This window comes from Kwoniella shivajii, chromosome 5, assembly GCF_035658355.1.
Source record: "Kwoniella shivajii chromosome 5, complete sequence".
Classification (NCBI taxonomy): domain Eukaryota; kingdom Fungi; phylum Basidiomycota; class Tremellomycetes; order Tremellales; family Cryptococcaceae; genus Kwoniella; species Kwoniella shivajii.
In genome coordinates, this window is record NC_085912.1 from 207,506 (window position 1) to 221,974 (window position 14,469).

General features: G+C 42.8%; 5 protein-coding genes across 5 annotated transcripts; 3 read left to right on the forward strand and 2 right to left on the reverse strand.

The window, feature by feature from the left end:
• Positions 1–437: 437 nt before the first annotated feature.
• IL334_003837 (uncharacterized protein) lies at positions 438–2,681 on the forward strand (the record flags this gene model as incomplete). The annotated part of the gene is made up of 13 exons (XM_062935563.1): positions 438–599; positions 661–870; positions 940–953; positions 1,027–1,041; positions 1,101–1,153; positions 1,238–1,388; positions 1,486–1,644; positions 1,704–1,757; positions 1,825–1,874; positions 1,959–2,120; positions 2,222–2,273; positions 2,335–2,357; positions 2,446–2,681. The coding sequence occupies 13 exons, from the start codon at positions 438–440 to the stop codon at positions 2,679–2,681; spliced, it is 1,341 nt and encodes a 446-aa protein (XP_062791614.1).
• A 549-nt stretch (positions 2,682–3,230) lies between these two features.
• IL334_003838 (uncharacterized protein) lies at positions 3,231–5,932 on the forward strand (the record flags this gene model as incomplete). Its single annotated transcript, XM_062935564.1, has 9 exons — positions 3,231–3,396; positions 3,475–3,744; positions 3,838–4,346; positions 4,403–4,510; positions 4,575–4,623; positions 4,696–5,105; positions 5,170–5,639; positions 5,687–5,774; positions 5,834–5,932. The coding sequence occupies 9 exons, from the start codon at positions 3,231–3,233 to the stop codon at positions 5,930–5,932; spliced, it is 2,169 nt and encodes a 722-aa protein (XP_062791615.1).
• Positions 5,933–6,147: 215 nt separating this feature from the next.
• IL334_003839 (uncharacterized protein) lies at positions 6,148–7,669 on the reverse strand (the record flags this gene model as incomplete). The annotated part of the gene is made up of 7 exons (XM_062935565.1): positions 6,148–6,227; positions 6,289–6,352; positions 6,426–6,983; positions 7,082–7,300; positions 7,391–7,479; positions 7,524–7,553; positions 7,621–7,669. 7 exons carry the CDS (start codon positions 7,667–7,669, stop codon positions 6,148–6,150), a joined length of 1,089 nt encoding a protein of 362 aa, XP_062791616.1.
• Positions 7,670–8,137: 468 nt separating this feature from the next.
• Positions 8,138–11,229, forward strand: IL334_003840 (protein transporter SEC24; the record flags this gene model as incomplete). The annotated part of the gene is made up of 4 exons (XM_062935566.1): positions 8,138–8,181; positions 8,248–8,279; positions 8,339–11,130; positions 11,215–11,229. 4 exons carry the CDS (start codon positions 8,138–8,140, stop codon positions 11,227–11,229), a joined length of 2,883 nt encoding a protein of 960 aa, XP_062791617.1.
• Positions 11,230–12,815: 1,586 nt separating this feature from the next.
• On the reverse strand, positions 12,816–14,403 carry IL334_003841 (tRNA (guanine-N(7)-)-methyltransferase; the record flags this gene model as incomplete). Its single annotated transcript, XM_062935567.1, has 7 exons — positions 12,816–13,003; positions 13,130–13,203; positions 13,289–13,359; positions 13,520–13,698; positions 13,846–14,024; positions 14,135–14,193; positions 14,275–14,403. The coding sequence occupies 7 exons, from the start codon at positions 14,401–14,403 to the stop codon at positions 12,816–12,818; spliced, it is 879 nt and encodes a 292-aa protein (XP_062791618.1).
• Between the last annotated feature and the right edge of the window lie 66 nt (positions 14,404–14,469).

A 14,469-nucleotide genomic window follows, 5' to 3' on the forward strand; every position in this document is an offset into this window, starting at 1 on the left:
GACTATTGCCGCCGAATAATCCCGTTTTGTTACAGAAGTGTGGCCCGGCCCGCTAGAACTTTGATCCGATGGGTTGTACATATCGGTGATGTCCGCTTTCCGGCATCAAGGGGTCCGTGGGGTGGAGGTCCAGTCTGATTAGTTTAAAATTCATTGGAATCAAAGAAACTTAACGTTACATGATCATGTGGGAGTTTGATCATCATCATCATCATCTGACCATGATGTGTTCTTAGTGGTGCCGAAGGCAATGGAGAACATGTAAAGATGAAAGTATATTTAGACTTAAGCTAAGCGTTTCCAAGTAGGCCCGGGCGGCCCGGTATATTGCTCGATCATCAAGTTGAAGAAGGCATATAAAGAGCAATGCACAAGTGATACTTTACTGCACTCTCCTGATCTCTCGGAAATTCCCTCAGAGTGTTCCACACATCAAAATGAAGTACCTCACTGCTTTTGTATCAGCTTTAGCCACCGTTGACCTGGTCTCTGCTGCGACCGGTTATATTCACTCTGAACGATCTTCCGGTTCACTCCGAAAGCGATTCACATCCAATAATCCATATGTAACTACTGAGGGCTCAGTCTGTACAGTCAAGGTAAGATCTACCCATCTCATTATCAGGCTTTCCCGTGTTGCTGCTAAAAGTATGCTACTAGCCTATGGGCGGTGCTCGTGATGACGGACCAAATCTTCTCTACGCCTTCGATCTCTGTGGCTCGACTGCCCTCATCGATCTACCAGGTTACTACACGGTCGAAACAGTCTTGCAAACCAACTTGAAGAACGTTGAGATACGATTGAGTGGCGCTATCAGTTATACTCCCAATATTGATTATTGGAGTCCTGCCAGTATCTACTTGACATACGTGAGCGGTCTAGTCGAAAAATGAAACTTCAATTCAGAGTATGGTGGCTAATCTCTTAGTATCTGGTAGCAAAACGCAACCACGTAAGCTCAAAATCATCTTTTCTCAATTCTTCATCTACAATTTCTCAAGTACTGATGTTCAATTTATCTGTAGCTACTTCTTCCTATCGTAAGTGTATTCGAAATGAAACCCATTCGCAGAACAACAAAAACTAACGAATCCTCTAGTGGATCGGGAGTGACTTTACACGGAGGTGGTACTATCAACGCCAATGGTCAAAGTGAGTGTTGTCCCAACTGATCTACCTGGTAGGCTTTGTCCAGGGGGAGCGTTATCAGATACTTACCCTTAAGCGTGATATTAGCGTGGTGGAATTATTACGCTCAAAACAAAAACGCTGGTATTGCCGGAGGCTCTTCGCGAACTTTCGCTAGACCCATCCCGTTAACAGTAGGAAACGCAAGTAATATTGTTGTGGATGATATCAGTATCATAAATTCCCCATTCTGGCACAAGTGAGTTGAACGCCATTACCTATCTAGCGTTTTCCAGCGAAGCCATATATCTCCATCTATGTCAACAAGGCTAATATCGTTGATCTGTTACGGCCAGTTTCGTTTATCAGTCAACAGATGTAACTTATTCAAATATCCAGATCTCATCTATTTCAGCGAACGCTTCTGTTGAACCTGCCAATTCAGACGGATGGGATATTTACAGATCAAGCTACGTTACAGTGAAAGATTCCAATGTCCAGAATGGCGATGATTGGTGAGTACCATCTTTATCACTTTAAATGTGAACCTTGAAGGCTGATCCGAAGACTGCAGTGTCTCGTTCAAACCCAACTCCACTTACATGACAGTTGAAAATATGATTTGCAAGTGAGTCAATTAGTTATACCTGGCATTGTAGTACGATAGAACAGAAAAAAATTGACATGAAATGTAGTGGATCACATGGTATCTCAGTCGGATCATTAGGTCAATATGCAGGTGAAAGTAAGTCTGCTCAATCTTCAATTCCTCTATATCCTGTACCTGAAATATCTGAGCTGACTTCTATTCTCTTTCTCCCTCATTCAGCCGATATCGTAGCCAATGTATATGTACGAAACATTTCGATGTCCAACGCTCAAAACGGTGCTCGAATCAAAGTCTTCGGCGGATCAAACGATACCCAAAGTATTTCAGGTGGTGGTTCAGGCTATGTTAAAAATGTTACTTTCCAAGATTTCGCCAATGACAGTGAGTTATCCTCCTTTTACTTCTCTTCCCATTCGTAACGTGGTAGTTGTGACACATATCATATCATGGGTAACGTTGTGCTGATTCTGTATACCTTGCAGATGTTGATAATCCAATTTATGTAACTCAGTGTTACTCATCTTCTGCTCAACAGTGAGTTCATTCTATCCTTTCTATATTATGTAGTTCATAATACTGACAGATTGACTAACAGATGTCAAGATCACCCTTCAAGCTGTGAGTTCCGTTGATTCTAAACGCCATTCCGAGTTCATCCCCCTATATCGCAAGCATGCGGAAATAGCTGACTCGTCGTGGAAAACAGTATCCATTTCCGATGTTCACTTCATCAACGTCACTGGTACAGCTTCAGGACTGGTTGCTAACAACACCGTGGCTACATTAGAATGTTCAGCAGAATGTGTAGATATCACTGCTTCAGGTACACAATTAGCACCTAAGAATGGTACTGTTGGAAGCGGTAAATACCTTTGCGCGAACTTACAGAATGAAACTCTTTTGGATTTCCCTTGTACCGATGTACCTATCACCAAAGGATAAAATTATGGTCCATCTGATACGAGAGGTAGCCGATAGTAAGGCTTTCAAGACGAACGAAGAATTGTACATACTACAGAAAAGGATTTGGGGAAGAAAGGGATTATAATCAGGATCGGAATCCCAAAAGAGCTATTATAATGAGATTTTGGATATTGAGATACTGTATCATCTAAACTGAGCGAAAAAGACGAAATTATGTATAAAATATTCAACGCTGAAGTGACCTTGCTTGCTGTTTCCTTTTCACAACAGGTCGTTCAGCAGCAATCTTAAGTAAAGTTAGATCCAAAATCAGTTGAGAAAGAGCCTGCGGACTCGGTTCCGCTCCGTGTATGGTATTCGAATGTTTTCCGGTAACATCGGTTAATCGACATACTCGAGGTTTTGATGTCCTGGTGACCACGGGAAATACATCACGAGTGCTTATATAGAAATTTGTCATGAGTTCAAGTAAATCCGCAACGAGGATCAACTAACTACAAGAACCAGTTATCGCGACATGTAAATTCAGATTCGATTCACCTCAACAAGCTTTTTAGGTTATACAACATGGTGCATAGACATAATACGTATCCTTCTCCGGATTTGACTGAGGCGCAACGAGAAACGCTCATCTCGATTTGTGATGCCCTTTTCCAATCTCACTCTGGTGAAGAGGCGGAGAGGCTCAGAGCGAGTCTACCCACGGATCATCCAGAATGGCAAGCAGCAGTAGGTAAGAGAGCTATCCTTGTTCCTCGTTTGGTGGGTAGTGTGCGATAAATCGCTGATGCCGCATGTGCATCACCCTCAGTCGACGACTTTATCGGTAAATCATACTCGGAACTTGATGGATCCATTGATCGTCTAGTGGATCTACTCGGTTCATCTCTCTCTTCAACCGTTAGGGCTGAACTCCTCACCGGATTAAGTCTACTATCCACTACCGCTGGGACCTTTCTATTGACAGGGGGATGTATGAAGCCGTTCCCGAAATTGACTGTCAAGGAGAGAGAGGCAATCTTACGATCTTGGTCAACAAGTCGAATTACCATGCGACGAAGCTTGATGCGTGCTTTTGCAGGTGAGTGATCCACTTGATAGATATTGAATAAACGACACTGGATCTTCATGTCCAAGCAATGCACGCTATAATAAATACTGATTGAACATTTAGCGTTGGGTTTGTTCTGCATATACGGTTATAATAATGTTTTAACCGATGCAGTTGGTTATCCATCTCCCAATCGTCGATTACTTTCCAAACCACTCACACAACCATCATACACGTATACATTTATCTCCCCTCCAGCAGCAACTCCCCCTTCTAAGATCCCTATCATCCAAACAGAGATTCTCATCATCGGATCCGGCGCCGGAGGGGGAGTTGTCGCTTCTCGATTAGCTAAATCGTACAAAACCCTGGTGGTAGAAAAGGGTGTGTATGCTCCAACGGGAGAGAGATCCCGAAGTCAGCAAGAAGGCTTCTCTGAGTTATACCAAAATGGTGGACTCATGGCTAGTGAATCAGGCTCAACTTGTTTTCTCGCCGGAAGCGTTTTCGGAGGTGGCACAACGGTTAACTGGAGTGGAAGTTTGAAAACTCAACATTATGTCAGAGAGGAATGGGCCAAAAAGGGATTAGATTGGTTTTTGACTGACGGGTATAGTGATGCTCTCGATGAGGTGAGCTGAATCCAGCTAACACAGAATCGCCTCAGGCAGCTTATACTCTTTGGTAGATATGCGAAAGAATGGGTGTTTCTTCAGACCACATAAAACAGAATAAATCCAACTCTAAACTTATAGCTGGATGCAAGAAGCTTGGGTATCATGTCGATCCTATACCTGTGAGTATTATAAGGATGAGTCCTGTATCGACAACCTGAAAAAAAAAACTGAATACTCATTCAGCAAAATACAAGTGGCCAGGAACATGCGTGCGGCTTCTGTTCATTCGGGTGTAAGTGAATATCTCATCAACCTTTCATGTTAAAAACGACGGTAGAGCCCCATCTGACTTCTGACTATCCAGGTCCATATGGAGAGAAACAGGGGACTGTCGAAACTTTCATGATGGACGCAGCGAAATCTGGCGCAGAATTCCTTTCTCGTGCTCAAGTCGAGCGACTTCTATTTTGTTCTCCCGGTGCCGATATACCCAGCGTTATCGACGACGACAATCTTGAGTCCTACACTTACAGTACAACTCGAACTCGATGTATCGGTGCCGAAATGACTTTGGACGATGGAAGCAACGTCGTCGTACTTGCTAGTAAATCAGTGATTGTCAGTGGTGGAAGTATCAATTCACCTGCCATCTTACTCAGAAGTGGATTGAAGAATCCTAACATTGGAAAAAACCTTCATTGTCATCCTGTCACTTATGTTTCCGCTAAATTCGAAGATAAAATCAATCCGTGGGACGGTGCGATCATGACTGCGGTGAGTTATGCCAAGTATTCCTTTTGTGCAAGAAAGACATTTGTACTGAGATATGAATTGGAAGGTCTCGAATGTATCTGAAAACAGACTTGGAGATCACCATGGAGCCAAAATAGAGGTTTGCATGTCATTCCCTGCTGGTTTTGCAGTAGCACAGGAGAATTGGTCATCTAGTGCTCTTCATAAGAGTAACATGCTCGAATATAACCAATCGATGGTCCTGATCGTTCTTACACGGGATAGAGATAGTGGTCAAGTATTCATTGATGAGAATGGACATCCCAGAATCCGGTATGACATATCACCGTACGATGGTCTCTCTTGTTTGGGAGGAGTCTTAGCTGCAGTTGAACTATTATTAGCGGCTGGTGCCAAGAAAATATCAACTACTCAAGCTGGTGTTCCAAGTTATATTGTCGAGGAAGGACATAAAGGTCTCGTGGACCCAAAATGGAGATCTTGGATAGCTCAAATACAAGCTGCAGGTGTCAAATCGGGATGGGCCACTTTCGCCAGTGCTCATCAAATGGGAACGTAAGTAATACTATCTAGTATATAGGATTCTGCTAATCCCTCTTCAGGTGCGCAATGGGTAAATCTGCATCGGATAGTGTGGTAGATCCACGTGGAGCCGTATGGGGAACTTCAGGTCTATACGTTGCTGATGCGGTGAGTACTGATTTTCAGATGATGCTCGAACCATAACTGACATAGGCATGGGGTGTCAGAGTGTCTTCCCAACGGCATCAGGTGTAAATCCAATGGTGACAACGATGGCTACCGCTTACAGTATTGCTGGCTTTATACTGGAAGATCTGACTGAGTAGATATTGTATTGTTTTCGCTCATCTTTTGTGAAATATCCCGGACACCCGTTCAAGTTGTATATTCTGTTAACAGTCAATGTAGGTAATCGCAACGTTCAGAGATGGTGTCAAGGAGAGCTCTGAAAGGACAGATGTACTGTTCGAATTTTCACATAATCCTGTATATAGTACAATAATCTGGTCTATCCCTTATATGAACGATATGGACGTCAATTTTACTGCCCATTCTCGCCTTCGTATGGAGGTTCTTCAGCTGTCATTTGACCCAACAGTTTCCAACTTCTTGCATAGGTAGCTATCACAAGTAGGGGCCAAGTCAGCTGAGCAGATTCAACGGAAACTGCTGCATAGCTTACGTTTATATATCCTCACTACGCCTTCATCATCGGTCGTAGTCAGTGTTGTGCCCGTCGCATTCCACTGTGATCAGCATGGAAGAGTCAGTTATTTGTTCTATAGTATTTATTTGAGTTCGAGAATGAGCTAAACTTACGTCAACCATTCCTACTCTTGCACCACCTTTTCCGAACTCTGCTACACAATCGCCTTTCCAGCCTACGTGATTATCACTTTCATCATTATCATTATAATCTACTCTTAATTTTTCACCAGGAGGCTCGATTCTCCATATTCGGACTGTGCCATCTCTACTTCCAGAAGCTATAAGATGATATGCTCTTCCACATGATGGAGCCCACGATACACTTGTCAAAGGTGATGTTGAAGACGATTGTGGTGGATTCAGGAATAATAATGATGTCGAGGAAGAAGACGTATCTAAGGGTATTGAGATTATCTTGATGATAGGTGACAAGCCTGAGAAGGAAGCTATAATTGATCCCCACCATCTTTCTTTACACCATGATATGCCCCATCCACCATTAGCTAATTCGCCCGAAGATGTGTTGCTAGGTCCATCCACTGTAGGCTCATCAGTTGAACCTGGTGTCGGTAATGTTGGAATATGAATAGGTTGATGTAACGACCAATCTGATAATGAAGGATCTGCTGACGAATATATTCGAAGATATGAATCTGTTGATATTGTTGCCTATGATAGGTTACAAGATTATCAGCTTGTGTATGCATTGAAGTTATATCTTGATCACGGGATTTGATGTTCTTTGAAGAGCGAAAAGAATGACTGACCACTCTAGGTTCACTTCCCGCATCAGCGACGCCAAATTCAACCTGTTTGACACTTCCTTTCGCTCCCGTCAACACTGCCCTCTCTATCCATCTTCCATCTCGTTCACGTCCTGTAGGTTCTTCCCACACCCTGACGGATCGATCATGCGATGAAGATGCGAGTAAAGAGCCATGTACTGGATGTGAGAATGACAGGTGAAGTATGGGAGCGTCATGTGCCTACATCACCCAAATTGTATGTCAACATGAAATTTCTTTTCCGGCTGACACAAATATAGGTCAGGAGTTATGTAGAAATTGATAGCATACCTTCCATTCAGTCTCCTGGTCCCATGTACCTTCTTGCGTCTTTCGAAAAACCTTTATCTTCTGATCAGCCGAGCATGTCGCCACTGATACTGTTGTCAGCCATGTGGTCCTCCATACTCGAATAGGAGCTTACATCTCTCGCCGTAGAAGTCGTACGTGACGTCTAAAAGGTAATCGAGGTCAGCTATTAGTCAAATCTACATTGCTGAAACACAGTAGATCCAGCTCACGAGTGACCACGTCTGAATGTCCTGGCGCTAACAAGTTGGTTTGAAGCATCCTGACCGTGACTCCTGCTTGTCGCAGCTGTTGGCTTCGTCGATAGAAATACGAACGTATCATTACAACGACATTCACTGGCTTCTTGACATATCCCATATCATCCTCGAGCGAATGCGGGGCCACAAAAGGAGATCCCCCCAGCGTACAGTGAGCGTGATCGTGGATATCTCCGGATATTCCCGCGAGTGTGGCACTGCTGACCTTTTGATCAAGGGGGAGGGACGCGATGGCCTATATTATTAGAGCAGATTGCCTCGTCACCAATTCATTCGCTCATATCCTAACAAAGACATCTTATCGTGTAACCTTTAACAGGAGTAGTATAAAAAACCATCCTCTTTCTACCTCTCTTCGGTCCGCTCTACGTCAAGGGCATCATCCGCATACTGGAATAAGCCCAACACTGAACGGACATCGTTTATACCCCTATTATACACCCCTCACCCTAATCAGCTCGCATAGAAGATGTCTCAAGAAGTGATGCTCCCTCAAGGGTGGGAAGCTAGGTGGTGAGTTGATTTGTCGTCCCATACAGTCACGCAGATCTGCCAGTACTAACCTGTTGTGTTCACCAGGGATGCGCAATCGAACGCTTATGTCTATGTCGGTAAGTGACCAAAGGTATTGTAACAAGTCTCATGGAATTAGCTGAGATGATATTCACAGAGCAATCTACCGGCCGATCGCAATGGGAAGTGCCAACTCAACCTTCTTACGGTTCGTCTCACCCTTCCACCTCTCCTGCTCCTACTCCTGCCGCTGCACCTTCTCAAGGACAATCTCACCGACCTGGACGTCGACAATACCCTACCGCTCAGATTCAACAGGTATATGGAGGTGGTGGATATGATACTCAACCTCAGCAGTCATTAGCTGCTCCAGGATATCCTGATCAAAACGCATCTCAGCAACCTCAATATTTTACTCCCGGGCTTGGAGGAGCAGATGCTCATCAACCATCTCATGGTCAACAACCCGCTGCTTCTCCTTATGGAGGTGCAGCACCTGCTCAGAGTCAACAACCTGGATACGGTCAACAACAATCTGCTTATGGAAGTCAACAACAACAACAACAACCTGTAGACCAAATGTCAAATCAATTCCAACAGATGAACATGGGCTATCAAGGTGGTGCAGGTGCTGGCGCAGGAATGTCAGGACAGAAACAATTACATCAAATTCAAACCGTTAATCTAATAGGTATGCAGCCTGATGTAACAGGTCTAGATACGCCTCCACCACCCTATCTCTTACCTCCCAACGCATCAGTCACTGCTTCACCTCACATCCAGCCAGACCCATCGTATCAACGATGTACGCTCACTTCCATGCCCACTACTCAATCATTACTCAATAAATCAAAATTACCATTAGCATTAGTGATGGCTCCTTATCGATCTTTCAGGGAATCAGATGGAGAAGATCCAGTTCCGGTCATAGAAGATAGTGTAATTGCAAGATGTAGAAGATGTAGAGCATACATCAATCCCTTTGTCACTTTCATTGAAGGTGGCAACAGATGGAAATGTTGTATGTGTGGATTAAGTAATGAAGTACCACAATTATTCGATTGGAATCAAGTTGAAAACAAACCTGCTGATAGATGGGCAAGGAAAGAATTGAATCATTCAGTAGTAGAGTTTATTGCTCCTACAGAATATATGGTTAGGCCACCTCAACCACCTGTATACGCTTTCGTCATTGACGTATCTCAACAAGCTGTTCAATCCGGCATGGTAGCTGTCGCCGCTAGAACAATCTTAGAAAGTCTCGATAACATTCCAAATGCCGACAGTAGAACCAAAGTCGCAATCATAGCAGTTTCTACATCTCTACATTTCTTTTCTTTGCCCGCAGGCGCCACAGAAGCTTCGATGTTGGTCGTATCAGATCTTTCGGATGTGTTTTTACCGAAACCAGTAGACTTACTTGTCAACCTTACCGAATCCCGTCCGGCCCTCGAATCCCTTCTTGGTAGATTGAGCGATATGTTCCAAGATTCTCACGTTGTTGGCAACGCGCTTGGATCGGCTCTTCAAGCCGCTCATCAACTCATTGGTAAGATAGGGGGAAAGATCATCGCTCTTACTGCTACACTACCAACCCTAGGTGAAGGTGCATTGAAGGCTCGTGACGACCCTAAACTTCTCGGAACAAGCAAAGAATCTTCTCTACTCAACGCCGCTTCAAGCTTTTACAAGACTTTCGCCATCGAATGCTCAAAACAACAAGTGGCGGTCGATATGTTCCTTTTCTCAACTTCTTATACCGATGTAGCGACCTTATCTTGTCTACCAAGATACACAGCTGGACAAACATATCTGTATCCCGGATTCAATGCATCAAGATCCGAAGATGCCATCAAATTCGCCACTGAATTCGGTAAGGTATTAGCTATGCCAATCGGCTTAGAAGCTGTTATTCGAGTTCGAGCCACCAGAGGAATCAGAATGAGTGCTTTCCATGGTAATTTCTTTATCCGATCGACCGATTTACTCGCTCTACCAGTTGTTCCTACGGATCAAAACTATGTCATTGAATTACAACTTGAAGATGACATCAAAGGATCATTCGTTGTTCTTCAAACTGCTATTCTACATACGACATGCTATGGTGAAAGGCGAATAAGAGTTATTACTCAAGCTATGCCAACGACCGATTCAATTCCGGAACTATACGCCTCAGCTGATCAAGTTGCAATCGCCACTTACCTTACGAATAAAGCGGTTGAACGATCAATGTCTCATTCACTCGATGATGCTAGGAATACAGTGACCAACAAATTAGGTGAAATGTTAGGTGTATATAAGAACCAAGTCACATCGTCATCTGGAGCTTCAGCACAACTGGCTGTACCTGAAAACTTGAAATTGTTACCTTTACTGTGTTGTGGGCTAGTCAAACATGTGGGATTAAGAGAAGGATCAAGTATACCTCCTGATTTAAGATCTTACGCTCAAGCGTTATTGACTACTCTACCCTGTCAGTCATTAGTACCATTTATCCACCCAAGATTCTATTCATTACATAACATGTCTCCCGAAGCTGGAAACATAGGAGACGCAGGAATCGTTCTCCCGCAGGCATTAAACCTAACTTCGGAGAGATTAGAAAGACATGGATTGTTCTTAATCGAAGATGGTCAAAATATTTTCATTTGGGTAGGACACGAAGCCGTACCACGACTGATTCAAGATGTCTTTGACCTTCCTTCATATGGTGAATTGCAAGGCGGTAAATATACTTTACCAGTATTGGATAATCCATTCTCTCAAAGAGTGAATAACATAGTTGCTAAAACTAGAGAATTAAGGAGAGGTGTATATAGGCCTCATGTCTATGTTGTTAAATCTGACGCAGAACCAGCTTTAAGATCTTGGGCGTTAAGTCTGTTGATTGAAGATAGAATGGATCATATGAGTAGTTATGCTCAATATTTAACCACGGTCAAGAACAAGGTGAGTAATTCTTTTTGACCTGAAAAGAATGTCGCAAGGAGAAATACCGAAAGAAATAACGCTGACATCATATTTGCTACACAGGTAAACGGTAGTTAAATATCTGTATGAATCTGAAAAGTGATATAAAAGTATAGAACACAAGGAATTTGTTTATATGCATGGGATGAGTGACATGGATGAAGTACGAGATTTGGATATATACAGAATAAAGTTGTGCTGAACTAGTTTGCTTCTTCTCTCTATATATATTCACACACTACACTTTATTCTTTACCTGGATAAAAACAAAAGTTCTGAAATGATGATGATTATCGTTGTGAAAATGTATACATGGTGAATAACAAGGTCGGATGTGGATTTGCTTGAATAGAGATTGTGTTTTCAAGAACGTTTGACTTCGATTCTAAATTATAAGAAGTCGCACATGTCTTAGCTATTCACTATTTCAAGAAGATACGATCTTCGAAAAGAATTTAGTAGTAGTGACTCACCCTCCACCCATGATTTCAATCAACAAGTTTCTCACAATCTGTCTTATCCTCTCTTCTGATTCTACGTCCCATGCAGAACAAGTAGCTATGGATATAACGGTAGTCTCGCTCTTGATCATTTCTGCTGTACCGTCCGGATCGTCTTCGGGAAAAGATTCGAGTAATTCCGTCGTTATTTTCAATGAAATGGGCCATGCGGCTATACGTTCGTGGGCGTGCGTGCGTGCGTGAGTGGATGGTGGGGAGGGAAGGGGACGAAGGGGGCAATCGGGTGATGGTGAGGGTGTTGAGAGTTGAAAGTTGAGAAAGACAGAATGCAGGTACCATTGGAGAATAGAATGATCTGATGTTAGCTAGGCTCTGCGCTATATCTGTACCCTTCCAACGCCGATACTTCAATTATAAACGCAGCTTGGTCCATTGTGACATAAAGAAAAAATGCCCACCTAAACTCTCTTCGAAATGTAGAAAAGTCAAATCTTCCAATTCATCAAATTGATCTGAAGTCAATATATGTGGTATGGTGAATTCGATTGTCTAAACCGTAAGAGAAGTGGGCGGCATGATTGGCATTCGTTGAGGGCGTTCAATGGTTTGTGAAAATGAGTTAAAGGTTTCCCGTGATCAGCTTCTCTATGTTACAGCGAGATGGAAAAAGTATGATGGCGCTCACATGTGGTGGTCTAGGAGCAGGCATTTCCCGATATTAAAAGTCCAAATTGAGATGTTCGTGTTCACGCTCGTGCTCTAGCGTAGTAACGCTGCCTGAATGCTTATTCTCGTGATGTAGTTTACTGATTAGCGCATGACTACAAATTAATCAGAAAGCGAATCAATGTCCATATTCACAGAGAATGTTCATGATGATGGGTACACGATAACTAAGTGTAGTGGTAAGCATGCTTTTGTTATTGTATTTTGAACGCTTTCAGAGTGGTGAAACGACTCAAAGGCGTAAATTGATCAGACATCAGAAACTGTTTATTGTCCGTTGCCGCATGGTATCCCTTTGTGTCTCAAGGACCTTTATGGACAACAGAAGGGACCACTGATTCTTACCAGTGAAAGCTTGCTGTCCCTTGATATCGTATCAGAATGAAAGCTTCAAAGTTAAGCATGATGGTTCGTGCATACATCCAACATGAAAATATGAATGATCACATATCTTCTAGAGTAGGTTGCGCATCATCGCTACTCTGGATTATCAGCCCTTCTGAAACATGCAACCCATTTATCACCTTTATTCCTTTCTACTTTTTTACCTTCTTCAGTTGATGTTCTAGCCGCTTCTAATATCGCATCACCTTCTAATTCTTCATTGGGTATAGGTATGAATAAAGGATGATTGTTGAGATGATATGCCATCCATTCGTGTAAGTCTATGCGTAACATCGGAGTGGAAACACATATCAGCGAACGATATCCTTTAAGACTGATGGTTTCTTTTTCTTTCTCTCTTCAAGATATACAAGCAGACGGTGATTCATTTGGACAATCCAACTCACCTTTCACATCAGTTACAGTGTACAGTATTCCACCTGGTCGCAGTATATATGCGTATTCAGCTAACAAACCGGGACTGGTCGTCATGTCATACAAGATCAGCTCTTTGGATCCACCAAGTCCAGTACTAGACAGGACAGGAAAAACACGAAAACACTCACGTAATAATCCTGGCTTTGTGTTTACGGTTCTTGAAATGAGGATCTGGGAAAAGGAAGAATATCTTTGATAGCTATAGGTAGAGGTAATTGTGAAGTCAGCTATGGTCAGCTTCAAGAAGAAGACTTTAGCCCCTCCTGCCTAATTTTGGAACTGTTGCACGGTATATTGGTGATAGTGAATCACACCCATTGTGGTGTTTCGGCAAAAGAGGTTAACATCGAATAACTCACTTGACCTTTCTCAAAGAAATTAGGCATATGTTTCATCGAATTGGCTCTTATCACAGAAACGTTTTGATATCCTCCTTGTTGTTTTTCTGTTGATTCAGAAGGTAGCAGACTTTGAACTTGACGAGTTGCTGCTATACGATCTGTAACGTATTTCGTGACTGACATTCGGATTTCCATACCTAGAATCACAAATATAAGGGTTGTATTCAGCCCATGCTTTACAACTCTATGTAGGAGTCGGGTTCAGTCTTAAAAAAAAGGTGATCGTTTGAATTCAGGGGATGTTTTCCACAATTACGAAGAGGTTGGAAGGAATAGTCACTCACCCAGCATTAGAGTATCAGGAAACATGGGAGCTAAAGCCATTAACAATCCACCAAAACCACATCCCACATCTGCCCATTCTACTTTTTTGGTATTTTGAGCCCCTTCCGGTTGAGTATCTGGTAATGCGAAATATTGAGGATAGTGAAGTGACCAATCCATCTCTGCTGGTGATTTAGGGCTGTTCGTTCAATGGAAATTTACACTGACATGTAAGCTTAGTCGTTTTCAAACCATATATACTCGGATGAGTTTCCAAGGAGGAACAACAGATTGAGATGGTGAACTCACTAATCTAATTCATGGTCAACAAATACATTCGCATGCGCTCTTTGTCGATAAAATCGTTTCTATCGATAACAAACATCGTTGAAATTAGTGCCATTAGCTTTCTCCTGGGGGTATTACTGCTTCGTTCAGATGAAACATACCTGGGGAATCTGAAGTAATCCAACATTTACGTCTGCACTTGTAACAACGCCATTGGTAATGGCATTGCTACCGGATGTCGAAGGTCCAGCTTCCATTTGTTCCACTTGGTCATGCGTCCTCTTTGACATGCTTATATCTGTGGTCTACGTCTGGTATTGACTCTGATTCAGACTGGTCAAAAAGTGAATACAATA